Below are 26045 nucleotides of genomic sequence, written 5' to 3'. Positions count from 1 at the left end.
GTTTTTTGTTTTACGGAAGAATGAAAAATAATTTTTACCCAAAATTTGTTTTTTTTTGTTGTTTAATGGATGAATAAGATATTTAAGTAATATTTGTTGATGGCGATTTGATTTGAATTTTTTTTTTATTAGGGTTGTTTTTTTCTTTTTTTTATAACGATGAATGAAAAAGTTATTCTTCATATTTTTAATTTTTTTTAAAAAAAATTGTTGTTTGATGTATGAACAAGTTAATGACCTCTCTGTAATTGTGTTTTTATTAGGATTTGATTTTTTCTTTTATTATGTTGATGTTGTTTTCGTAACGTCGTATCTGGAAAAAACAATGGATAGATTCAAAAGAAATTTATGTTTATTGTGTTCTATGTACATGTGTTATGACAAAAGTTTCTATTTTTGGTTAAAAGTTGATGTTTAACATGTACTTTTTATGCTGAAATTAGGATGAACAGAGTCAAAATTGAACCAGAGAATCTTATTTACTTAAGTTCTGACGATGAGGGTCCAATGGTTAAGGGAAGGAGGAATGGAAGGATGCAGAGCAAGGGTGAGGCATCACAGGGCATGAATGGAAGGATGCAGGGCAGTAGTACTCCAGTACAGAGTAGGAATGGAAGGATGCAGGGCAATAGTAATGGAAGGATGCAGGGCAGGAATGATTCGGTGCGGGGCAAGAGTGCTGCAGCAGAGGCCGGTGCTCATAGTTGCTCATGGGTAACTCCGGTTTCCCTAGCAATTCAGAACTTGAAGAAAAAACAAACATTGGTGAGTGTTGGTGATTTCATTAGTTTTAATTCTATTTCACTTAAATTTATTAATTCATTGCTGATATACTTTTGTTTTTCAAATATCTGTCCAGCATCTTCCAGCTTGGGTTGTGCATGATTGCCTGCTAGGATTGTCCGAGATTAGGCTGCGATCTCGTACCAACCGTCGTATCTATAACTGCACTATTTTGAATCCGGGACGAGGCCCGTTGCAAAGATACATTGGTAGTGGTTGGTATGATTATCTGGACGATCACAAGCCTAAAGTTGGTGACTTGCTGCATTTTTCTATTATATCCCCTCCTCAGATCATGGTTGTTGAATTATTCCGCAAATAGTTGAATTGATGTTAAGCTGTATGGATGTATGATGTGTAGTATTTAGTGAATGTTTAAGTTCTGCTGGTTTAATGATGTGTTGAATTATGTTATGTTTTCGTATTTTATATTTAAGTGTATCAATCGCTACTCTTAGTAGTAGCCAGACAATATTTTGCAATCACTTACGTGGTTGTTAGTGTATGGAAATGAATGTTTGTGTTTAATTTAGTATATTTTGGATCATTGCTTACAACAAATATAAGGTTTAGGAATAACAGGTTTTTGATTGTTGCTTAGATAGTATTTTGTATCAAAATGTGTTAATGTTTTGACAAAATGTTGCAGTTTTTAGATACACTTGTTTGGATCTCTATATGTGTCCCTTTTTCAATCAATTTCAAAGGAAGTTAAAATGAGAAGTTAGAGTAAACTCAGAAATTAGATCATGAGTGACTCTGTAGGAAGCACCGACACCTCTTTATATAGACGTGTTGCGGTGTTCGACACGTGCCTGTGTCCGACACTTCTATTTTCGCTTGTCCCACAATTATCAGATAGCTCATATCGACGTCGGAAAAAAAATCAATTTTTTACTGTAGTTTGACATTCATGTAAGACTCTCATTTGACACGCGTTGGACAACGAGGGAAACTTAAATATTGATCAATGTGGGATTGAAGACATTTTCATTTAGATTACAATACTTAGTTTTTTCTATCGTAAATGGATAAATAAAGATAAAATACTATCATATGTTCTTTTAAAAATTACCTGCTCAAATTAAATTTACATTAATATATTTTGATTCTCAATTATATGTAGCGATGTTGGTTAAAAAAAAAAAAAAAATATGTAGCGGTGTCGGTGTCTTATATTTTTTACGTTAGCAGTGTCCGTGTCTGTGTCGTATCGCAGTGCCCGTGTCGGAGTCATGAGACTTTTTATTTTAATTTTACCTCTTTACCCCTATATTTAAATTATCTTTATGTTTTCATGTTCTTCTCATATAACATTATTTCTTCTCCTCACATCATCAGTGCGTCTTCTTCTTCCGCTTTGTATGTGTCTGTGTGTATTTGCATGAGTGTGCTTTTTATTTTACTTTTGTTCCTTTTGTTTTTTCGATTCAAAATGTTCCATGGACTCAACTTCATAGATTTTATTTTTCAGTCTTTTAATCCTTTTTAGTATAATGAAATCTTATCACAAATTGCATATCGCTAGAATACATTAGCACTCCCCTGGCTTATTATTAACACACACCACTATATTTTGTCTTTTTTACAAAGTAGATGAGGTCCTAAAGTTTAGCAGCAATAGATGAATGAATTGTTGAACGAGATAAATTTTTGGTAATAATATCGTTTTTAAAATAAGGGCAAAAATGTAATTGAAAATTTATTATTTCTTATGTTTTGTTCACTTCGAAACAATGGAATGAAAATATTATTTTGTCACAACATAAGATAGCCAAACAATGGAATGGAGTTTTGGTTCCATTCCACTCCATTCCATTACGTTCCGTTCTGTCCCGCTCTGTTATGTTCCATCAATCCAAACGGAGCCTTAGTTACCGCCTATTATATTCACGAAGGAATGTATGATTTATCAATTTTCCCTAGGGTTAAGACTTGCTAGTATACTCATCCATTGTGTCATTGTTGTCAACATTCTTGATATTGGTTGTTTTCTTCTATCTTGATGTTGTCATCTACCAAGAAACATTAATTTCACTATTTGTCCATGGTGGCGGAGCCACAACCCTAGTTAAAATATATTGAGTACAATTTTTGCATAAACTTGTCCAGCGAATGTATGGTGATTCCTTCTGATACCAACCTTCACACCATGACATTGGCGGCCAAGGACAATAAATGAATAGTAGTGAATAGCGACGCAAAACAATCGGTACCTAAGTTGGATGAGGAAGAAAATTAGAAGGTGTTCATGTTATTTTCTGGTCTTGTAACCTAAGGCCAGACACAATGTGGTCCGCTATTGGCACAACTAGATGATTGGATCAAGAGGAAACAATGTTAGTATTACTAAGAATCATAAATCATAGTTTTTTTTGCTATGGGCACACACCCTCCTTATTTGGCCTATTGTCCAAAACTCGAAATATACAACAATGACAGTTATATCATCATGATAAGCCGATCTAAATCCATAATTTTGATTGCCATTGTTCCCACTAATACAATTACTCTTAGGAATTTCTATAAGGTCACAATATCTTTCCCCCTTTTATCAGCCCCCTTCTCTAGAGCAAGTGTGGCAAGTCTTTTCGCGATTCTATCTCGTGGACTGGTGTTATTGTTAACAACTTTAGCAGCATCCTCGTTTGAAATCAATTTCCAAATAATGAATCTATCAGTGTCTTTTAAGAGTCTTGAATACACTTCTGGCTGTGATGATAGCAAAGGAAATGTATAAAAAGTTGGAATCACTACTTTCGAGTTCCGACAATGGGATTTCGAATGGTCTCCTTTGGGTGAACTTTGCATTTTTCATATATGCATGTCTCGTATTAGTACTACTAAATCTTTATCTCAAGGTTCAGCTAAAATTCAAGTTATGCAAATTCATAGAATTTTATGCTTCTTGTAAAAATTCAAGTTATTTGCTAAGATGAACTCTAATAATCTTCCAGATTTATGCAGAACACTATGTTCAGAAGAGATTTACCAGTCAAATATACTATTGCTACCAGCATTACATCACAGCCAGGAAAGGCTTAATCAAGACAAGTAGATGAGAAAATAGAGTGGCTTTAAACAGTTGACATATTTCGGAACTGCCATTTCTCGTTGTGTCCAAAATTGCATATTACCTTGATGTTGGGAAATGCTCTTTCAAACCTCTGGTTGCAATTGTCACAATTCCTCAATTTGCGTATGGCTGCTAGGAAATAGGAAAACAAAGAGTATGTTATATTTTAAAAACCTGGTGAGATATGAATCTACTATATGTTATGTTACATTAGTAACACTATTATATAGTAGACTCCAATAGATGAACTTATAATGTTACATGTTGAGTTGAAGCTCTGTGACTCTATTTGTTCTATGTCCTTCCTCAGATCTTTCTAAAAGACAAAGATAACTCATTTCACTCGCAAAGCTTTATGCACACGTTCTGAAGATCAGCATTTCTGTAAGGCAAATACATTAGAAGTATATTAGAGGCCAAAGACAACAATGTTTACAAACCTCATTGAAATTGTTCAAATTAAATTTAAATAATTTTACCTGTAAATGGCTTTTACCATGAGAAAGTGATATCAAATTAGATTTCATCATATCTAGTATAGCCTTAGGCTTTGCCTCTGCAATTAATCAGTGAATTAATTGAATTGTGTAACAAGAAGTTGTTTTTGCTTTATGTTTAACTAATATTGTTACTTAGTTAGTTGCCTACTTTCTGGACAACCGACGTGATCAACGATCATCATGAATGATTCATGTAGTTCCTCGGTCCATCTTATCCATCTTTTACATGTTAGAGCTTTTCTAAAAGCATTGTTGCTAGTGACCCTTTGTATGTGAGCTTGACTAGTGAGTCATGAATTATTATAGTTCATTAGGAAAAGAAACGAAAAAAGACATACTTAGATTACAATTTACATATGTACTACTAATTAGCAGGTTTTAAATAAAAGTTTGCGACTGCAATTTAGCCATTTAGGATACTGACATAACAATTTTAGATGCTGTTGTAACTGCAGCACAGTTGTGGTTGAGGTCGCATCAACCACATTTGACTGCAATAGCGGCACATTTACGACGCGGCTAATAAGGCACATCAGATATTAAATTTCAGCCCTATGATTTAATCAACATAAGAGCATGTTGCAATCACATGTACATTCACTTTCACTACAAAGAAAGGAACAAATTCAATACTTTTGTTGTTGCTTCATTTGAGGAGCTTTTCTTTAAGGAAAGTTTAAGCTCATTTGAGGAGCGTTTTTTTAAGGAAAGTTTAAGCTTAGTTTCACTTTTTTTCATTGCATTGAAGGCTCTTTTTGGTTTATTACTAATTATCATAACTTATGCATTGTTACAATCAATAACATTAAATTTTCACAAAGTTAGGTACATATGATATGATTCATACACGGATTTATTGAAGAATAATAAATTCATGCAACAGACAATAGTTTGAAGAGCGTATATTTAAACATTGAATTAGACGTCATGTGTTTCAAGTTCAACAAAGAAAATTGAGAAATTTTCACAACCTATTTTCTATATATATATATATATATATATGACGTGGATCCAATAAGGATGATTTTGACTTTAGTTTAAATATTTTGATTTTTGAATCAAAGAAACATACAAATAGGGATTAAACGATTACATTTATGATGTAACAATAAGATCAATCGCAGGTCCGCCACAAGAATATGATTCTCAGTTTTCACCATATATATTTAGTATGTCCAAGAATCTCTAGAGGAGCAAAATTAGCTCTCACTTAAATCAAAGATTGAATTTCTAATTTCATTCAAAAATAGCTAAAAAAAATACTGCAAACAAACCTTATATAAGCTATTAAGCTTCAATCTAGAGGGCTAAAAAGGTCAAGACAAAGATAAATAGAACTCATGAGTCCACTAGGAAAACAAACTTATACAACTATAAGTGTTTTACTTATTATTAACAAATTTCAAACATCAACAAAATATTAAAATCATTTATATTCCTTCAAATTGATTCAAATTAATTCTCATTGTTTTAGAAGTTTTCAGATTCACATAGTTATATAATAACTTAGATTAATAGACCGTGTTCAATAAAATCTTTCCTTTGACTAAAATATTGAGTTTAAGCGGTTAACAAGTGTCCTCTATGACAAAACATTCAGAAGAATTTGAGTTCGATTCCTCTAAACTTATCTAACTTCACGGCCGAATTTTCAAAAATCCTCTTCTCTTAAAAACTAGAGGATTAATGCCAAAAAAATTACAAAAATTTATTTGCTCCGTTGACCAGAAAAGAATATTCTCTTCAATCATAAAAAAAAGAGTTATTGATTTGATTTGTACTAGTACTAAAATTTATTACTCCCTTCGGTACTTAATATAAGAACAAGTTCACATTTTAAATACTTGAAATATTAATGTATCTAGATAATAATATAGTCTAAATACATCAATTGTTCAATGTATCTAAAAAGTCAAGTTCTTATATTAAGGACCGAGGGAGTATTACTACGAGGAGTAGCAATCTTGTTTTATTTTGTATGGTTGGCTACAACTTTTGCAACTCATCAACCATGTATACACTTGTCTTCTTTATGTGCTGCCTTGATAGAGACCTCCACTGCCTTAATCATTAGCACACGGCTAAGCCTTCCAATTAAGTTATTTTTCCACTTATTTTCTATTTTCTTTAGTAAGCCAAATTTCCATTACCAACTCTAATTTTATTTTCAGGTGGCTAAAATATATCTTTCCACTTACCACTTTTCATTTCAAAATTAATCTGTGTTTATTTATAAAAAATAAATCCGCCATCAAGAATGACGTTTTGTCATATTTATAGTGGACTCATGTCTTTAATAATACTCGTTTGGATTATTATTTTTTCACTCACTTTCTTCTTTCTTTACTAGTACTTTTTTAAGTTTCTTATGATTTATTAGGCGCATGGAAAAGGAGAAAAGATATAATGGATCAACATTTAATATTGGTCATACCTTTTAAAAGCACACTTATATATTACTTAATAACTAAGAAAAAAAAAATGCAAGTTCTGTAACAATCTCTAGTCCATAGTACTACTTAACATGTCTTTTATCATGTTTAGATTGAGTGTGAGTTCAACAAAATTAAGGTTAATAACATAATTTTGTGAAGGTCTAAACTGTTAGATCATGAGAAGAGTTCGGAAGACTAACTATATTGAATTTGACATCACATTTTTTTGTTGTTTTTGTTGTTGTAAAAGCTGACATTGAAACACAACTCGTTAGTTGATTCAGTGATGATTGACGTTGGACTAGGTAGGAAAGATCATATTGGCATTGCAACACGAAGAGGAAATTTGTCATGATTAAATTAATATCACCGTCAATTTAAACATGCACTTTGTCCAAAAACTTTGATTCATTAGTTGAAGTTATTTGGATTCCCCATTTTTGTGTTTTTTATTCAATACACGGTAAAAAAGACCTAGAGCATTTGTCTAGAGCAAGTGAATAAGTGTTGTGATACATTAGGTAAATCCAAGAAAAGATACACAACAAATTTATTTGCAAGCTATGCAATGTGATTGCTAAGTTTCATACCATAAACACCACAACAAATACTTTATGAAAAAGTTTTAATTAAAGGGAGAAAATAATATTCTTTTCCCCTTTTGCTGCTAACAATCGATAACATATACACAAACTTTACACTACTAGTATTTATGGACTTAGATACACTATGAATATTAATTGAGTTTCCACTTTCAGTTTCACTTGTTTTGCCCCCTATGAGATACACACGATGCAGAACTTTTGGAGAGGATATGCATTCATTGCAATGCAATTGGAAAATAAAGGAACAAGTGTGTTTGAGAATCAATGTAGCTTATGTTTAGTATTACGGTAAATGTCTCATAATGTGATTTTGTAGAAGCTATAATTTTTGAAAAATTAAGGTAAATCACTGCAATTCTAACATACTAACGTGATACCAAACATACACGTATATTGGTCTATCCAAAATCGAGAATTTCTATAAAAATAAAAGACAAACCTTTAATTTGGTTTCTAATCTACTACTCTTCACTGTTCTAGTGTATGTTTCTGATCTATAGAAATGCCATTAGAAAATTTTAATCCTTTCTTCAATCCATTGTGCTAACTATTTATTTGTATTGTGTAAAACTTTTTATGGATATTTAATCAAATTACGAGATGTTTTGTAGAGATATTTTGAGAACTAATCTTTAAAAGTGACAATGTGTGATGTGATTTCATTGAACGAATGTGTGTAAAAGAAAAATCACACCATGGACACATAGCAATTAATCTTTCTTTTTTTCTTTGTTTTAACGAATTGACAATCATCAGAAACTCACACACCGAATCTAGTTATAGATTAATTATATAGATATCTCATAGTTATTCACATATAAGGGTTATGAGTTGAAGTCTTAGATTTGAACCGAAAAAAAATATTTGACCTAATAACAATATCAATATTTATCAATTGAACTAAGACCTATAACTTATCGATTTAATAATTACTCCTAGATTTTTTGGTCATGTAGTCTAGTGGCTAAAAATTCTACTCTTAAGATGAATAATTGGAATGACTGAGATTCGAACTTCGACCTCCTACATATATAATGTAATGTCCTACCAACTGAGCTAAACTCGGGACGACGACTCCCTTATTATATTTCTATAGTTTATAGGATAAGTTTAGTGTACTCTAAAAATAGAGATGTAAATATGTCATAATCTCATTTTGCTAAAGACTAAAGTCATATGGTGTGGGGACAAGACAAAAGATGTAATCACACATGTCCCAATAAACTTTTGTCTCACACTTAACACTTTTCTCTTTTCTCTTCATTCATTCATACCACAAATCAGATTCAGTACTACTCATCATAAGAATTCCCTTTTTAATTCCTTTGATCAGAACTATACGAAGGTTCAAGGTATTTTTTTCACCTAAATAAGATTCTAAAATTAGATCTATGAATCTTAAGGTATATACAACCCAATTCAACCTCAATACTTTCCACCTTTTTTCTTAAGCACTGATCTAAGAAACATCAAACAAACAACGAAGAATCCAACAGCTGCTACTCCTCCAACTGCTAGAGCCACTGTCCTCTCTGTGTGTGGATTCCCTCCTGATCCTAATCATAATCAAACACAACAAAAATTCAATTAATCTTTATATTAATTAAGTTGTTATTAAACTAATTAACAACCTCAACCACATGTCCAAATCTTATAAAGAAATCCACCTACTCATATCTTAAGATTCATTTTCCTATAACCACATTTCTCAAATCAACTAATGCCATTTGGTCCAATATTTAAATCTAACCAGACAAAAAATGACTTATATCAGCGTTTCATAAACTCATATCATATCACATCATATATACTAATATACATTATCAAATTTTTCCCACCATAAAAATAATATAATTTATTGAAGACAAACTAGGATAAAAATTTGGTTTCATATTTCTAAAATTCTTTCATATATAGACACAGATATAAAACACAATGCATAGATATTCTAATGATCATCTAAAGGAAAACACATAGAAAAAAATTAAGATGACAATTTATTATGAACTAGTCTCATGAGCTTAACTCGGGTGACAAAGAATCACAATATATATGCAAGATCGTGATTCGAACTTCGAACACCTTATTTATTCATCTTAAATTTTTCGATGAATCAACGTAATTCTATCAAATTCAAAGTCAATCCAGACACACACATAATTCACGGTCAATTCAAAGATAGTAATTAATTTACCTGAAGAGGAAGAAGATGTGCTAGAAACTCCATTGGGATAAAAACTATAACTGATAAAGCAACTAAACAAATAAATCTGAGCTGAAATTGAATCACCACATTCCAATTTAGCTTGTTCTTCAGCAGTCTTAATACAATCACCACAATCACCATTTCCCAAACTACCCTCACATTGACCCAAAACATACAAAGACATATAACTCCCTGTATAGAACAAATTCCCACCATTCTTCACACCATTTTCCACCATTCCAAAACCAGAATCCCTCTTAGCCTCAAACCCAACACCATCATTAACTTTCTTTGAACCACAAACCTTATAAAGCAATTGAGTCATAGGAACTTGCTTAAACCCAACAACCTCGTACCTTAAATAACATCCACTGAGCTGAATTCTCGCCGCCGCAACTTCGCCGCAAAGCTTACTTATCTTTCTTGGAATTTTGCTGACACAAAGATAACAATCAGAAGTTGAAAGGTCACCTCTGCATTGGTAAACACCAGTGACTGCGCTTTGACCGTCGCCGGTGGTTGTGGCGGCGAAAGTTTTTTGTGCTGATGCTGATACAAGAGATGATAGCAGTGATTGGAGATTTGGTGAAGATTGTTGTGGTAGTTTTTGCTCTGAACAACCTTTGTAGACAACGTTTGTGTTATCGGTTGTTGTGAAAACAAGTGATGAAAGATTGAATAGAATGAGAAATGAGAGTGTTTGTTTTGTTCTGAGGATACCCATTTGCGAGATTGAAAAGAAAGTAACGTTTTTTTTGTTTGATTTTTCACCGACTCTGATGGGTATTTGTATGCTGTTGCAGATGAAAGAAAGGAAAAAGAAGGAAAACAAAAAGTTTTTTTTTTTTTTTGAGTATTTTAATTTTGATAAAACTTAAAAGAAGGTGTGTTTTATTTACATTTTTGTATGAAATAAAATAGTTTATTTGTTGTTTTTAAATGCAACTACCCTGCCTGTACTGCATTATGAGTACCGTTATGATGTCATTTAGTCAAAAATTTCATCTTTTACTTTTTAAAAACAATAAATACATTGGGTCAAAAATAGAACAACGCAATAAATACACACTTTTTTTTTGACAAAAATAAATACACACTTTTATTTATTGAAATTTATATCAATTCTTATAAAAGTATGTATATAAATTCTACCAAATTAATGTCTCTCCGAGCTTTGCTTATTTGGTAGGGACATTACATATATTATGCAAAATTCAGGTTTGAATCCGGACACTTTATCTATTTATCTTTAAGGTGAAATTTTTAGACACTAGGAAGAAAAAGAACTAGCAAATTAATTAAAGTCATGTTACATTCATTTTAAAAGACCAACATAATACATTAAATAGATAAAAATTACAATTTATACATTAAATAGATATTATATTTCATTTTTATTTTTATCGTGTCTCTTATAAGTTATATCTTGACCAACAAATATGCTCATATATCTTTAATCAAACAATAATATTCACTTTACATTTAAAACATGATTAAGATAAAAATATAACCATGAGAGGTTGATATGATTGTATAGATTTAAGAGTTTAACATGTGTTTTTTTTTTAGTCTCAAGTTTGAAATATATTGGTGTCAATTTGTGACAGTCTATGCATATAAATTTTATTGGTTTTCAGTTGAATTCGTTGATAGTGGATGATAATATTGATCCTTTAAATTAGTTGTATTTCGTTCAGGTATTGAGCTTCTAAAAATATTAATAAAATTATAAACAATTATTCAATTTAATTACATAGATGAAATAAATTGAGCAATTCAAACCTCTTTTATATGAGAGAACTTCAAACTTGTTTCCTTAAAAAAAAAACTTCAAACTTGTTTTTTAAACTTCAAACTAAATTTTAAAACGGGAATATTTTCTCACCTCTCAGAGCAGTTTACCTTAACTACCCATAAAAATTAAGTATTTAGAAGAACTCATTTTCCAACTAACATTTATAAAGAAAAAACACAAGTGTTTATAAAATAAAAATGAATGTTATCATCTTCTAATTGTTGTTTTTTGTTTGTAATAGACAATTTTGACCCGTCCTTACATTTTTTTTAACATAATATGATTATATTAATTTTGTTTGTTTACAATGAGCTGAGAATCGAACCCAGGACCTATAACGTACTATCAAAACTCCTTACCACTATACCAAATCTAATGGCCGTAATATGATTATTATATTTAGTTTTAACATAATAGATGGACATAATGATTATTATATTATATTTGTAGTGACTAAAAACAAAATTCACAATATTTTAGAAACAAAAAACTTATGTAACCCAAATAAAAATACACTTCCATTATTTTTGTTACCATTGATATGTATGAAATTTTTACCGACATCATTTAATAACAATTATAGCTCGTTTGGCCATGTTTGTTTTATAACTTATGCAAACAGTTTATGCAATTTTTATATATTATATAAGTTTGTCAAGGTAGTTTATGATAAAATAACTTATAAAATTACAATTTTCACTAGTGGGAACTTATAAAATAGCATTAAAACTAATTTATATTGTATAAGTTGTTTGCATAAGCTCTAAAAAAAGTTGGGTCAAACGGACCCTTATTCTCTAACTGAACAACTTATTGAACAGAACACATAATAACATTTTCTCTTCCAATGAATATAGTATAAGATAATTACATATATATATATATATATATATATATATATATATATATATATATATATATATATATATATATATATATATATATATATATATATATATATAAACAAAAGATAGACGGACAACAAGTTGCGCGTTAGACCTTTCTGTATATCAAAACTTAATCTTTGAAAAACTACGTACATATGCATGACCTTTTGAACTCTTTTCAGAAGCTCTACAACATCTGGTGCTAGAATGCTTAAAATGTCAAATGCAAACGGTATAAAAATGTATTGATTGTCAGAACACGCTTTCTCGTGTTTAGCCAATCTAATTATTTCCATAATTTCTCAATCCACCCCTCTATATATCTCATAGCCTCCCAAAGGGATACTTATTGGGGAACCCAAATCCATTTGTATTGGGCCGGCTTAAACTGAGTTCACAAAAAGCGTGCTTTTGCTAGAAGTGCTTCTCTACCATCACTCTGAAAAGTGTAGTGTACCTAACAGTTCTCTACTTCTCTCTGTAATCAATCACAAGTGATTCCGCAGTGAACGTGAATGACACAGTCAATACAGGTAAAGTAAAATCAATAAACCAACCCCCCCCCCCTCTCTCTCTCTCTCTCTCTCTCTCTCTCTCTCTCCAATTTTCATTTCTAACATTCCCTCCATTCCCCCCTTTTCACTGCTGCAGGAAAATTTCGACATTCAAAGATTCTTCACCACATTGTGACGCTCTTTGATTCTCCCAGGTTCAATTTTTTATTTATTTTTTTATTTTTTACTTTGCAACGTTATTTATGTTCCGTTTCTTGCTTTGACTTCAATTTTGTCCTTTTTTTTTTTTTTTTTTTTTTTTTTTTCAATTTTCGTCTCCGACAATTATTTATCGTTTTCGTTCATTTCTAGGTTCCAATTGTTGCATGAGCCTTTGCTGGTAAGATCAGTGTTTAAAATTAACCTCGGTTCCTGTCCTCGGTTTTCGTGTAATAATTGAAACATATCAGTGTAAGGTAATTAATAACTCATAGTTATAAGCTTCTACAAAAAAAACATTGTTTTTGTTTCACTGTTTTTAGTGATTTATAAATCATATACTATCTATGAAACACGGACACCGGATAACACTGACACATTGACACGGATAATAATCATTTGAGAAAATTAATTGTAAGTGTCAGTGTCCAACACCGGGACACGGTTAATCTGAGGAGTGTCTGTGCTTCGTACTATTGTTTTTAATGTTAGAAATATTTGATTTATGGTGGAGATTTTGTTGCCTTTGATAGCCTGTTGTAGAGAAAACTATTGGTTGATCAACAATGGCACCCAATCCAAAAGTTGTAGCGGCATTCCGCGCAATGGCGGTCCTTGGGATTGAGGAATGCAAAGTGAAACCGGTATTGAAGAAACTACTTAGATTGTATGATAAAAAGTGGGAACTTATTGAAGCAGAGAATTTTAGGGCTCTTGCTGATGCAATTTTTGATGCGGCTGAAAACCAGGTTTATACTATTTCGTTTTAATTGTCAATGTTGTAGTCTATTCTATGAAACATACTCTAATGTCGTCTGATGTTGGGTTTATCGAACAGGAGTTAGAACCAGAGCCTGAGCCGGGAAAGAAAAACAAAAAGGTTGACGTACGCGACACTTGTTAATTGTTGTTATGTATTGCCGAGTTTGTATTGTGTTTCTTTGTTACTGTTAATTATATATCTGTTGAAATGTATTATGGCTTTTCAAACATACAGGCCGTGGAGGTAGATGATGAAGCTCCTGCTCACGAAGAGCCAGTGCGACCTTTGAAGAGGTTGCGTTTAAGAGGTCAAGATGGTCAATCATCACGCCTGCTGTCTAACGGTGGTCCAAGTTCAGCCGCCTTTCCATTGAAATCACCTAAACCGGAACCTGGCACAGTACCTGTAAGTAGTTCCAGGCTGCAGCCTCAAAGCACATCAGTGTTATCCAATGGAAATGCCGCCGTTGACAAGGGAAAGAAGCCTGTATCACCTGAAGATACTCTAAGAAGGAGAAGATCTATATCTGAAAGAAATCCACCTCCAGCGGTGTTTAAAGAACCAGCTGTTGAATCAGGAACCTCTCCGTTGTCAAAAAACAAAACTCGTCATCCTTACCCTTTTGTCATCCCCAAGCCCGAGCCTTTTGATGAAGGTCCAGATTATGTAGTTCCCATTTCAATGATTCTTCCTGGTAATTAATTGACTCTGCCTGATTACATTGAAAATAAGTTTTTTTTTTTTTACGTCTTTTCATTGTTTTTAGTCTGCGGTGTAATATCTACATGTCAACTTTTACTCTGCAGTTAACTTATTGTTCTGTTCAAATTTTGGCTCGACTTTGAAATAATTATAGGTGCATTGGACCTGATTGGTTTTTGGCATCCCACAATATGATTCTTTGGCTTATGTTATATGCAAGCCTTCACTTGCATACTGTACTACCTTTGCATTTCCAGAAAGCTCATCTTAAGATAGTTTTTGTTTGCTGCTACATCAAAAATGGCCTTTTTTTTTGTGTTATGCCAAAAAAATGTTACTTTTGTGCCATTTATTGTCTTCTCGGCATTCCATTGCCGACCCCGCATACATCTATGTATTAATCATTGTCTGATTAGTTTTCTTTTCATTTATTTTCCCTAAAAAGAACCATCAAGTGTTAGAGAGTCTTCGTCGAAGAATGATACAGTTGGAGAGCAAGATGGCAACAACACCGTGGCATCACAATACAGAAATGAAAATGTTGAAGGTGAAGATGTTCTTCCTTCCTCAAATGAAGAAGCGAATTCTAATGCTGAGCTAGCCTCATCATCTATGGTTGAGGTAACATTTTCTCTAAGCTGCACCTTAGTTTTTGGGGGACCAGATTTTTTTTGGCTTAGTCATGATCGAAGTCTAAAATCTAATGGGTGATAAATGTTTGCATTCATGTAAAATAACCAACCCTCCTAATTTTATGTCCTGATAATCTTGAGATATATGTGTGTCTGCTTGGTGGAATTTGGAACTGATTTAAGTAATACTTTACAGGACCGATCTGTAAAGGTACTACCAACTGTTAGACTTTCAAAAGAACCAGAGGCAAATGGCACACTGATTGACGGAGGAAATAAAGATTCCGCAATACTTTCTTGCGCTGCAAATGGATCAACCCCTGTTAAGTCTTCTGCTGCCTTGGTTGCACCCCAAGTTCACGTTTCTCCACCCTGCCCAAGTGGTCCGGATGATGCTATACTAGTTTCCAAGAAGGATGTTATGAACAATTTCTCGGAAAGTGACGGTGTGAAGGAGCCAGGGGAACCTATGCCTCAAAATTCATGTAATGTAATGAATGCTCCAAAGCATCATCATACAACTGATGATACAAGGCCTGTTTGTGCTACCAATGACCTAACAAAGGGAGAAGAAAAAGTGAAAATTTCATGGGTGAATAATTCTAACAATGATATTCCACCTCCGTTTCACTACATACCCCGAAACTTGGTGTTCCGAGATGCATATGTTAATATTTCTTTATCTCGTATTGGGAGTGAAGATTGTTGTGCTACCTGTATGGGCAATTGTGTCTTATCATCTAAACCATGTTCTTGTGCAAAGAAAACTGGAGGGGATTTTGCCTACACCGCACAAGGTGTACTAAAGGAAAAGTTCCTGGAAGAGTGTATTGCCATCAGCCGTGATCCTCAAAATTATTCCTATTGCAAAGAATGCCCACTTGAAATGTCAAAGAATGATGGCTGTTTAGAACCATGTAAAGGACACTTGAAGAGGCAATTTATTAAAGAGTGCTGGAGCAAATGTGGCTGCGGGAAACATTGTGGCAATCGGATTGTCCAGCGTGGAATATCTCGCAACTTGCAGGTGATTGTTTAAGTAATCTTCACTACTTGTAAACAAATTTATATTCTTCAATGTTTATGTCATTGAGGTGACACTATTGGGTTCTTTCTGTTCAACGCATTTTCCCTTAACATATTTAGACATGTTTTCTCTGATGACTAGACATGGATTCTTTCTGTTCTTAAACACATTTTCCCTTAACTTATTTAGACATGTTTTCTCTGATGCTTATGTCTACTCAGGTGTTTTTAACTTCAGATGGAAAAGGATGGGGTCTTCGTACCTTAGAGGATCTTCCAAAAGGTGCATTTGTATGCGAGTTTGTTGGAGAAATTTTGACCGTCGAAGAATTGCATGAGAGGAACTTGAAATATCCCAAAAGTGGGAAATATACGTACCCAATTTTATTGGATGCAGAATGGAACTCAGGAGTTGTAAAGGATAACCAAGCTCTTTGCTTATATGCAGCATCATATGGAAATGCTGCGAGGTTTATTAATCACAGGTATTATAATTTATCAAGTTTCAACAGAAGTATTTCGTGATTGTTTCTTAAAGTTTGGTAGTAGATATTCTTTTATACTCTTTTTATATGGTTTTTTCGAAAAATAATTTAGCCTGCATTATTATTGATGTTTTTTAAAAAGGACAATTTCTTAGCAATTTAGTCCTGTTGATGTTGACTGCATCGTTGCTTTCTTCTGATTAATGATTCTAGAAGAGAGCAGTGGGTTTTCCCGATTTTGTTCATCAATCTTATAATTAGTTTCAACTCAAACAAGTGACTACTGTGGCAAAATATCAAATTGAGCAAAGAGCAGCTCAATCATTTTAGATAATAACCTGTAAACATTTGAATTACTGGGTTTATCACTTGAGGTGCTAGCTCAGCGGTAAGAACTTAGCCTTGAACCTCGAGGTACTGTGCCACTTGAATTAAGAAAAATTTCCCCCTTCCCCAAATTTTAACTTTGTCAACCATGGAGCAAAACTGTTCCAGTATGAATTATCGGGTTCATTAGTACAACTTTTTAACAATTGTTTTGTCAACCACCCACTTTGCTTTTGTGCAGTTTTGAGATATTGGGAGGGAAGAGTAGAGAAGTGAATAAGAAAAAAGTTCAATTTTCTAATTGTTGTGATTAACAATTTGGTGCTTCATACAATTCAACTTGGTTTTAAAATTTTGAATGAGCTTCTTATTAACCTAAAGAAGATTAGAGTTCCACGTTGGATGTGATATGATCTGGAAAAGTGTTTATAAGTTGGAGATATTCCTTACCTTAGAAATTGGTTTTGTGTAGTTGAGTTAGGTCAAGCCTAAATTGTGAGTACTGTTTTTAAATTGCACAAATAAAAAGTGAAATGTAAAAGATAAACTCAATTAGGGTGAAAGTGGTTCAATTTAATTATGTACTGTTAGGAAAATTAATGGCTGCATTTCTGCAGACCGTTCTTTCAATTTGCATGCTATTTTTTTTTATTTTTTTTGGTTTTACTTAAATTACTTTAACTGTATTTCTGAGTGGCCAGGTAGCCGTTGAAATCATCATTTGGAATTGTAACTTAGTAACTCTTTTCTATTATGGCAGATGTTTGGATGCAAACTTGATTGAGATCCCGGTTGAAGTTGAGGGTCCATCTCATCACTATTATCATGTGAGAAGTTAGCAAATTCAGAAAATTTGATTTGTCATTTATAATTACCTTTGTTGCCTAGATTGAGCCTTTATAAACATTGTTCTCTGATGGTTTTTAATGTTCAAATGTGCAGTTTGCTTTCTTCACCTCCAGAAAAATCGCAGCACACGAAGAGTTGACCTGGGTATGTGGATTTGGTTCTGTAATATCTTTGGTGCATGGTCCTATGTTTAGTGAAGCATAATTGATATAAAGTTTTATTTGGTACTTGACTACTGAATTGAAAAATCTCATATACAATAGTTAGTTTGCTCTTGGCCGGCCATTTGTTACTGACTTGCTGGACATCTCCATATACAGGAATTGATTTTTTTTTCATGTAGAAGGCTTATGGGCATAGTGTTTTTGCAGGACTATGGCATCGACTTTGATGACGATGATCAGCCTGTCGAGCTGTTCCGGTGCAAATGTGGCAGTAAATTTTGCAGGAATATGAAGCGATCAAATAGTAAGTTTAATCTTCTATTTGCATGTAATGTGCATAAGTTTGGTCACTTTCAACATAAAATATATGACCTGTTTCCGTTTTATGATTATTCAATTCCTACACTGTGGCTTTCTCTACTCTGTTTCAATATTCGTTTTGGATTGTGTATTTTGGGTTTCTACCTCCCTGATGGCTTATGGTTCATGCTTATAAGATATACTGCATCCACTTCCAAATTGATTATGATTATGTTTGTTAGCTGCTATTCCCCGTTTAGCATGTCAATACTTGATTAATACTGAAATTTTGAAATCACAATGATAATTTCTAAAATCATTTTATTAATTCAAGATCATATACTTGTTAGTTGCAAGCGATCTTTGATTGTCATAACATGCTTTACAGAACTTGGTGATTTATATTTAGGAGGCGTTAGGAATATTTTATTAGGACTTATCTTATAACACACGCACTTGTGTAAGTATTTGGAAGAGCATATGAAATAGCTAATGATATGTCTATAAGCTGTTTTCTACTTATTTTCACAAGTTACAGAGAATAACTTATAGAAAAAACTTACATAGCTTATGCAAAGTCTCTCTTCATTCCCTTTCAATTGTAGAAACAATTTATACGTAAACACTTTTACAACAAACTTTTATCGAATATAAGCTCTTAGTTAAGTTGTTTACCGAAATACTCCCTTAATTGCTTGGTTTGTTGTAAATATTATAAGCTAACTAGTTGGTTTTTTGGACTTCGCACATAGCACTCACCGTCCTGGACAGTTTTTTATGCATGGTTGATTTGGCTTGAATGCCAAGCATTAAACCCGGCTCTAATAATAGTGGAAGACTTTTGATTTTGTTCACCTTTAATTTTGCTTATTTGATTATTCTTCGCGTTTTATGTTCAACCTTTGCTTGTTACAAATTCAAAGTCACGTGTTTATGCTGAAGTGATCACCGAGTCACATGACTCACATCTGTGGTGCTCTTTTCCATGAAACTTTGTCACTTTGCACTGAGAATAAATTTCGTGTTTGTTACAAATTACAATGTTGCTTATTCATTTTACCCTCTCATAATGCAGGAACCATTAGATCCTGAATTGCTGGGTGATAGTTAGGCATTATCGGCTAAACTACTTTTGCTGTCAGAGATCCATGCTGCTGGTTTAGTAATGACTAACAAGACCCAGCTTACTGAATCAGACTCTTATTCTGTATTTTTTTCTTCTATTGTTCGGAGGTTGGATTGTAGTTCTACAGCCATCCGAAAACTATGGGTGCTATTTTGCATCCCCATTGCTACTAAAAAATGTGAACATGTTCTGAAAGTGTACTTTCTGGATTGCATAAATTGTTTAGAATTAGAAGTGTACTTCTAGGTGGCAAAAGTTGGTAATTTTTCGGATATGTGCATCCAAACTCTCTTGTTGAGGTGAGGGTTGGAGAAAGTGATTTCCGAAAATTATTAGCCATTCATGGCCCAAAAATTGAAATAACCTTTTGGCACTAGCAAATCTGAACCTTAGATGTTTAAATGTTTTACTGCATCATTCATGTTGAAATTTATTGTGCTGAGTGCATGAGACTATTATTGTCAAAGAAAACTTTTCTGGTATTCTTTTGGTTGATATATGAAAGATTGAAATGCCCATTTTGCTACACGTTCTTGCGGCTATAATCCTAATGAATTTTGGTAGATAAACTTTGTACTTATTCTATTTTTTTTTTTTTTTTATTGTGATCGTTATTGTTGTTGCAGACTTGGCCAATGTCTAATCCATTCAAGGAACATACCCAATCTATAGAGGGTTTGCATCTATAGCTAAATGGCTCATATCGTGTTCAACAACACACATAGTCAAATTTGTGATTGAATCACAATCCTCTGATAGCAATCAGATTGAATACATGACCTCCTTAAGTGTTGAGGGTCCTTGGAGGTAACCTCCCACCCTCCGAGTAGTGGTCACCGTCTTCTGCCACATTCAAACAACTCTGACCGTCGTCTATAGACCTACTCTAAATCATTGTTTTTTTTTAGCCGTACATGCAGTTTCTAGTTTATAAATAGAGCATGATCGACCTTTGATGAATCTTTGAATTTTGGCATGTTGTTTGTTTCAATAACACTACTACCTTTCTATTCTTTTTTGAAAAAGTTAAAATGAGATATATATTAACTGAAGAAAAACAGCCTCCTCAGCACAAGGTGTGCCAAGATAGACTACCAAAGTTACAAAGGGACCAAGAAAGAAATAAATACAACAATCAAAATCATACAAGGCTCAGACATAACAAAGGACCAGACCACCAACTATGGTAGTTTGAAACTAGAGTAACACTCGTCGTCTTCAACCACCTATAGGAAAAAAGCTTGATCTTGTCCAATAACTGAATAAGAGTACTGGTTGAGCCTGTAAACAATCCGTGATTTCTTTCTGTCCAAATAACTCACACGCTAGCGAGCCAAATAAGTTGCAGAAAAGTTCGACGCGCTCGAGATCCACCAGCTAAATAAGTGAACTGAACAAAATGATCCCGGATAGTAGTAGAACTCATCGATGGGATGCCAATCCAAGTGCATACTAAAGCCCAAAGAGAACCAAAACAACTACAAGAGATGAATAAGTGATAAGCTGACTCTGCCTCCCCACATCCAGAAATGCATAAATGTGCTGCAGAAGATAGAATGCCTCGAGAAATCAGGTTGGACTTTGTAGGCAACCTGTCCCGCAATAATCGCCACACAAATATGGAAATCTTCAATGGAACATGAGAATGCCAAATGAGGTGCTCCGCATCATCCATAGTGATCGAATCAAGAGTAGTCAAAAGCTCATAAGCTCCCCGGACAGTGTAACCTGTATCAGGATCTGGCTGCCACTGCCACCTATCTATAATCTGTACATGCAATGAAATGTTAGAAAGTAAAGTCTGACACTCCCCCAGCATCTCCTCCTCCCACGCCCTCAACTGCCTCCTCCACACCCACGCTGCCCCATCTAACCCCTAACCTAAAGTGAACATCTCGGCCACCGTAAACGACTTAGTCTCTGACAAGACATACAAACGACCAAATCGCTCACACGAAGGAATCTCATCCAACCAGGGATCTGTCAAAAAAAGAGTATCAGAGCCATCCCCAACCCTCCGAACCACATGCTCCCCAAACCATCTGCCCCCTGACTCATCAACACCCTCTCTAATCCTCGCTATCTCTCGCCACCACGATGACCCTCGCCGCCCTCCATCACACAATCTCCCTCCCTCCACCCCATACCGAGCTGCCAACACCGTAAACCACAACCCCTCTCGATCCACTAACATTCTCCAACACCATTTACCTAAAAGTGCCAAATTAAACTCTCTCAACTGCCTGACCCCCAGACCTCCATACTCCTTACGTAAACAAATAGTTTTCCAGTTGATCCAAGCTATTTTCCTAGTGTCCTCACACCCACCCCAAAAAAATTTAATTAAAAGAGATTCAATAGAGGAAATGATACCTGAAGGAGCTTTGAAAAAAGAGAGAGCATAGACAGGTAGAGATGTCAAGACAGACTTTAACAAAACCAAACCACCACCAAAAGAAAAAAAACGACTCTTCCACCCAGATAATCGTTTAAACGATCCAACACCGGTTCCCAAAAACTCAACCACCTCGAATCACCCCCAATAGGAAGCCCCTGATAAATGAAAGGAATTTTTCCCACTTTACAACACAGAGCAGACGCAGCTTCGCCTAACCAGGATTCAGGAATATTCACCCCCACCAGCATACTTTTGTTAAAATTAACCTTCAAACCAGACATAGTCTCAAACAACACTAGAGCAGCTCGCAAAGCTCGTACATTACCTCAACTCTTCCCCCCAAGGAGCAAAGTATCATCAGCAAACTGGAGATGTGACACTGAAATAGTATTAGTTTCCCTTATTCTATACCCCTCGAATAAGTTACGCGCTACCAAAGACTCCATCAAAACATTCAAACCCTCAGCAGCCAAAAGAAAAAGGAAAGGAGATAACGGATCTCCTTGTCTAAGGCCTCGCTCAATAGAGAACTCATCAGTTGGGCTGCCATTGACAAGAACAGACGCTGTGGCCGTACCCACACATTCTCTAGTCCACATCCGCCACAAAGTTGGAAACAACATTCTCTCCATAACCTTATCCAAATAGCCCCAATCCACCGAATCATATGCTTTCTCAAAATCCACCTTGAAAAACATGAGTTCCTTTTTAGATTTTCGAGCCTCATCCACAACCTCGTTAGCTATAAGGATACCATCCAAAATCTACCTATCCTTAACAAAAGCCGTTTGAGTCTCGGAGATCACACTACCAATAACAAGCCTCAACCTGTTCGCTAGAACCTTCGCCAAAATTTTATAAAGGCTTCCAACTAAAGATATCGGCCGAAAATCATTCAACCATTGGGGGCTATCAACCTTCGGAATCAACGCGATGAAAGTGGAATTAATACCTCTAGATAATTTACCGTTCCGATGAAAATCTAAAATAAAGCGCATGGCATCTCCCCGAAGCTCGGCCCAAAAATCCTTAATAAAACCAAAATTTATCCCGTCAGGCCCGGGACTCTTAAAACTATCACAATCCCAGACAACAGATTTCACCTCAAGCTCCGTGAACGGTTTGATAAGGGTACCACTCTCAAAATGATTCAACCTTTTAAACTGAAGATTGTCCACCCCGGCCTCTCCACAACAAAAGACTTAAAATGAGACGCAAAATGTGAAAACACAGCCTGCCGAATAGGACTGACTCCCTCCACAGTAACCCCTCCCTCTTGAATCACAGAGATAGCGTTCCGTCGACGACACCCCGCCAAGACCGAATGTAAGAACTTAGAGTTTGCATTCCCTTCCTTGAGCCACATCGAGCGAGACTGTTGCCAACTAATACTAGTATGCAAACGCGACAACGAGTGAATATCCGCAGTGACCCCATGAAGCTCAGCTACCTCAACTCCAGACAAATCTTCCTCTTCCCCCTTTTGATCTAGAACCGACAACCGTTCTTTCAAAGACTCAATTCTGCTAGGCAAATTATGGATATGAGCAGTATGCCAATCTTTCAAAGCCACCTTGATCATTTTAAGCTTTTCCTTGATAACGTATCCACCCCAGCCATCTACTTGAAACAAATTCCACTTATCTTTCACAAACAATTTGTAACCAGGAACATCCCTCCAACACTTAAGCATCCTTGAAGGCCGTGGTCCCCAATCTTCCTCATTCGCAGAGAGGACTAAGGGACAATGATCAGACAATCCTCGCAATCTGGCCACCTATTTACAATTGGGCCAAGTCAAACACCACTCCTGAGAGAGTAAAAACCTATCCAGGCGGCTCATCGAGTAACCTGTTGGAGTAAGCCCTAAGAGCCAATCTATTTTCATAGTATTTGCTTTAGGAGTTTGAATATAAATATGGCATTTCTTTATTATATTTGTAAGGTTGCAAAATAATGAAGTCCCTAGAATAGAAAGTCCGTTTAATAATTAAGTGTGACTTAATCATGAGATAATATTAAACATAAGGACACTATTCTTAAAGTATCCGTAGTCGAGCTTTAAGGTAAAGGGGATAACCTTAAAAGCATAAAGACTATTATGAAGATAGACTGATGATCACATCTCATGGATCATGGGATAAGGAGTTATCAAGTCTTGACGTAGGTATAAATATTAGGAGTAATATTTATACTGGATTGACCCGCTATGAGAGTACTACATGCAAAGTTATGCAAAGTGTCATAAGTTACTCTCATGGTGATAATGGTGTAAACCGCCCTTAGACCTGAAACCACTTTGTACCCTAGATGTGGAGTCAAGTACTTTGTTGCTGATCTAACGTTATCCGTAACAGGATAACCATAAAGGCAGTTGATGGGTACTTCACAAAGCATGCTGAGGGACAGTAGTGACCTAGATGGAATTTGTCAATCCTGCATAACAGGATAAATGTCATGGGCCCAATATTGAACTGGACAAAGATGACACCAAGTATGTTTTGTGTTCAATATAGACATAAAGGGCAAAGGGGTAATTATACACACTGATATTATCACAAGAGGTTATGTTTAGATCACATGTTAATTTCTCGTAACTTGAGTAGCAGTGATGTGTTGCTAGATACCGCTCACTGTTTATTGTAATAAATAGTGATTTATTATAATTGTCAATGTTACGGAAACCTACAGGGTCACACACATAAGAACAATCTAGTGAGATTGGAACACCGTAAGGTACGGTGCACCTTGGAGAAATAAGGAAATATGATAAGGGTATTATGGTAATTAAAATGAGCATTACATCATATGGTATGATGTAGCAAGAAGGGGGTGCAAATATGTACTAGACATATTTACATGAGAATGGCGCCCACTATAGCCCACTTAGTTAAAAGGGCTTTAGTGTAATTTTGCCATGGCAAGTGGTTCTATAAATAGAACCCTTGTGGTAAGGAGAAATAGTTACACACTTTTGTTACTCATTCTCATGAGCCTTTGTTCTCTCCTCTCTTGAGAAACCCTAATCACCTTTCTAGAGTTTTTGTGAAAAACCCTAATCCTTATTTTGTGCCTCCTTTCTCCTAACCCTTCAAACCATTGGAGCTAGCACTCCATTGAAGGTTGTTGTTCGTGTGGACTGGCTAGAGGCGTTATACCTTTAACGCTTGTGATCAAATTCGTTGGTGACTTGGTGGTGACCTTGTTCGTGACGGTTCGAGGTTCTTGTTCGTGACCTTGTTCGTGATTCGAAGTGTTCGATAGCCGTTCGTGATTTAAAGGGAGTTTTCGAACCAAAAGGTAAAACTCTAAACACAATTCATGACCATTCGTAAGGATCACAAAAGGAAAATTTTAAAATTCCGCTGCTTTTATCGTATCAATTTTCCTTCAGTGGTATCAGAGCCACTTACGAAACCATGAATTGATGTTTGTTTAAATTCATGAATTCAGTTTTAATATGATTAAAACAGTTAATAAAAGATTAAAATCGAGTAATTAAAATTTGACGGTTGTTTGTGTATAAATTGGATGATTAACATTGAAACGGCTCCGGAATCCGACACTTGTATGGTGGAGCATGCGATATGTTGATTGTCCTAAGGTTACACGAACAAGAACGGTCAATACTTACATGTGATGTAAGTTTTGTGTATGAATTGGGTAATTAACATTGAAACGGCTTCGGAATCCGACACTTGTATGGTGAAGCATGCGATATGTTAATTGTCCTAAGGTTACACAATCAAGAACGGCCATAAACTTATATATGATATAAGTAACCGTAATGCAAAATGGTGTATGTGATATACCGTTAGTAATTTCGTTAAAATTATTATGAAAGTTATTCAATTAAAGCGAGCCGTGTTCATTTGTTTCGGAATCCGACATTTGTATGGTGAAACAATGACATGTTGATCAATTGGATTGAATTTGGTCATAAGGAATTTTGACGGCATGAAAGGGTTGCACAAATGTTGTGTCATTAAAATTAGGATTTGCAAAACGTATCAAGTGTTGATGCGAAAAGTAGATGATAAATATATTTAATTTTGAAATCGTTTCAAAATTCTAGAAATATCTTTTAAAATTGTTTTAAAAGATAATATCATCAATTTTGGAAATATTTTATTCAAAAGGGTTTTGATTAAATAATTTTCCATATTTGACAAATATATTTAATTATGAAATCGTTTCAAATCTCTAGAAATATCTTTTAAAATTGTTTTAAAAGATAATATTACCAATTTTGGAAATATTTTATTCAAAAAGG

The 26045-nt window shown here is 34.5% G+C and overlaps 2 protein-coding genes and 1 long non-coding RNA gene across 4 annotated transcripts; 1 reads left to right on the top strand and 2 right to left on the bottom strand.

Moving 5' to 3' along the window:
- Nucleotides 1-3739: 3739 nt before the first annotated feature.
- LOC123893239 lies at nucleotides 3740-4507 on the bottom strand. The gene is made up of 3 exons (XR_006803376.1): nucleotides 4339-4507; nucleotides 4121-4241; nucleotides 3740-3988 (listed from the first exon to the last, which is right to left on the bottom strand). It is a non-coding gene; the product is annotated as an uncharacterized LOC123893239 (long non-coding RNA).
- Nucleotides 4508-8528: 4021 nt separating this feature from the next.
- LOC123889930 (plasmodesmata-located protein 1-like) lies at nucleotides 8529-10448 on the bottom strand. The gene is made up of 2 exons (XM_045939451.1): nucleotides 9594-10448; nucleotides 8529-8955 (listed from the first exon to the last, which is right to left on the bottom strand). The coding sequence occupies exons 1-2, from the start codon at nucleotides 10327-10329 to the stop codon at nucleotides 8825-8827; spliced, it is 867 nt and encodes a 288-aa protein (XP_045795407.1). The 5' UTR covers nucleotides 10330-10448; the 3' UTR covers nucleotides 8529-8824.
- Nucleotides 10449-12635: 2187 nt separating this feature from the next.
- Nucleotides 12636-19755, top strand: LOC123888910 (probable inactive histone-lysine N-methyltransferase SUVR2). Of its 2 annotated transcripts, none has more exons than XM_045938074.1 (13): nucleotides 12636-12820; nucleotides 12939-12996; nucleotides 13154-13181; nucleotides 13534-13749; nucleotides 13839-13880; nucleotides 13998-14457; nucleotides 14911-15086; nucleotides 15294-16124; nucleotides 16346-16608; nucleotides 17696-17762; nucleotides 17878-17928; nucleotides 18156-18252; nucleotides 19324-19755. In XM_045938074.1, exons 4-13 carry the CDS (start codon nucleotides 13567-13569, stop codon nucleotides 19338-19340), a joined length of 2187 nt encoding a protein of 728 aa, XP_045794030.1. In that variant the 5' UTR covers nucleotides 12636-12820; nucleotides 12939-12996; nucleotides 13154-13181; nucleotides 13534-13566; the 3' UTR covers nucleotides 19341-19755. The 2 variants fall into 2 exon arrangements, with proteins under 2 accessions (XP_045794030.1, XP_045794029.1); XM_045938073.1 differs by having other exon boundaries at nucleotides 12663-12820; nucleotides 13154-13257.
- The last annotated feature ends 6290 nt before the right edge of the window (nucleotides 19756-26045 follow it).

This window comes from Trifolium pratense, linkage group LG6, assembly GCF_020283565.1.
Source record: "Trifolium pratense cultivar HEN17-A07 linkage group LG6, ARS_RC_1.1, whole genome shotgun sequence".
In the NCBI taxonomy this organism is placed as follows: domain Eukaryota; kingdom Viridiplantae; phylum Streptophyta; class Magnoliopsida; order Fabales; family Fabaceae; genus Trifolium; species Trifolium pratense.
This window is presented reverse-complemented; position numbering and strand designations above follow the sequence as displayed.

Bases quoted from the DNA above. Each gene is read 5' to 3' on its own strand.
- LOC123889930 (XM_045939451.1), bottom strand. From the start codon at position 10,329: ATGGGTATCCTCAGAACAAAACAAACACTCTCATTTCTCATTCTATTC. The intron at 8,956-9,593 runs GTAAATTAATTA...GATTATGATTAG, and splicing joins CACATCTTCTTCCTCTTCAG to GATCAGGAGGGAATCCACAC.
- LOC123888910 (XM_045938074.1), top strand. From the start codon at position 13,567: ATGGCACCCAATCCAAAAGTTGTAGCGGCATTCCGCGCAATGGCGGTC. The intron at 16,125-16,345 runs GTGATTGTTTAA...ATGTCTACTCAG, and splicing joins GAATATCTCGCAACTTGCAG to GTGTTTTTAACTTCAGATGG. The intron at 16,609-17,695 runs GTATTATAATTT...CTATTATGGCAG, and splicing joins GCGAGGTTTATTAATCACAG to ATGTTTGGATGCAAACTTGA.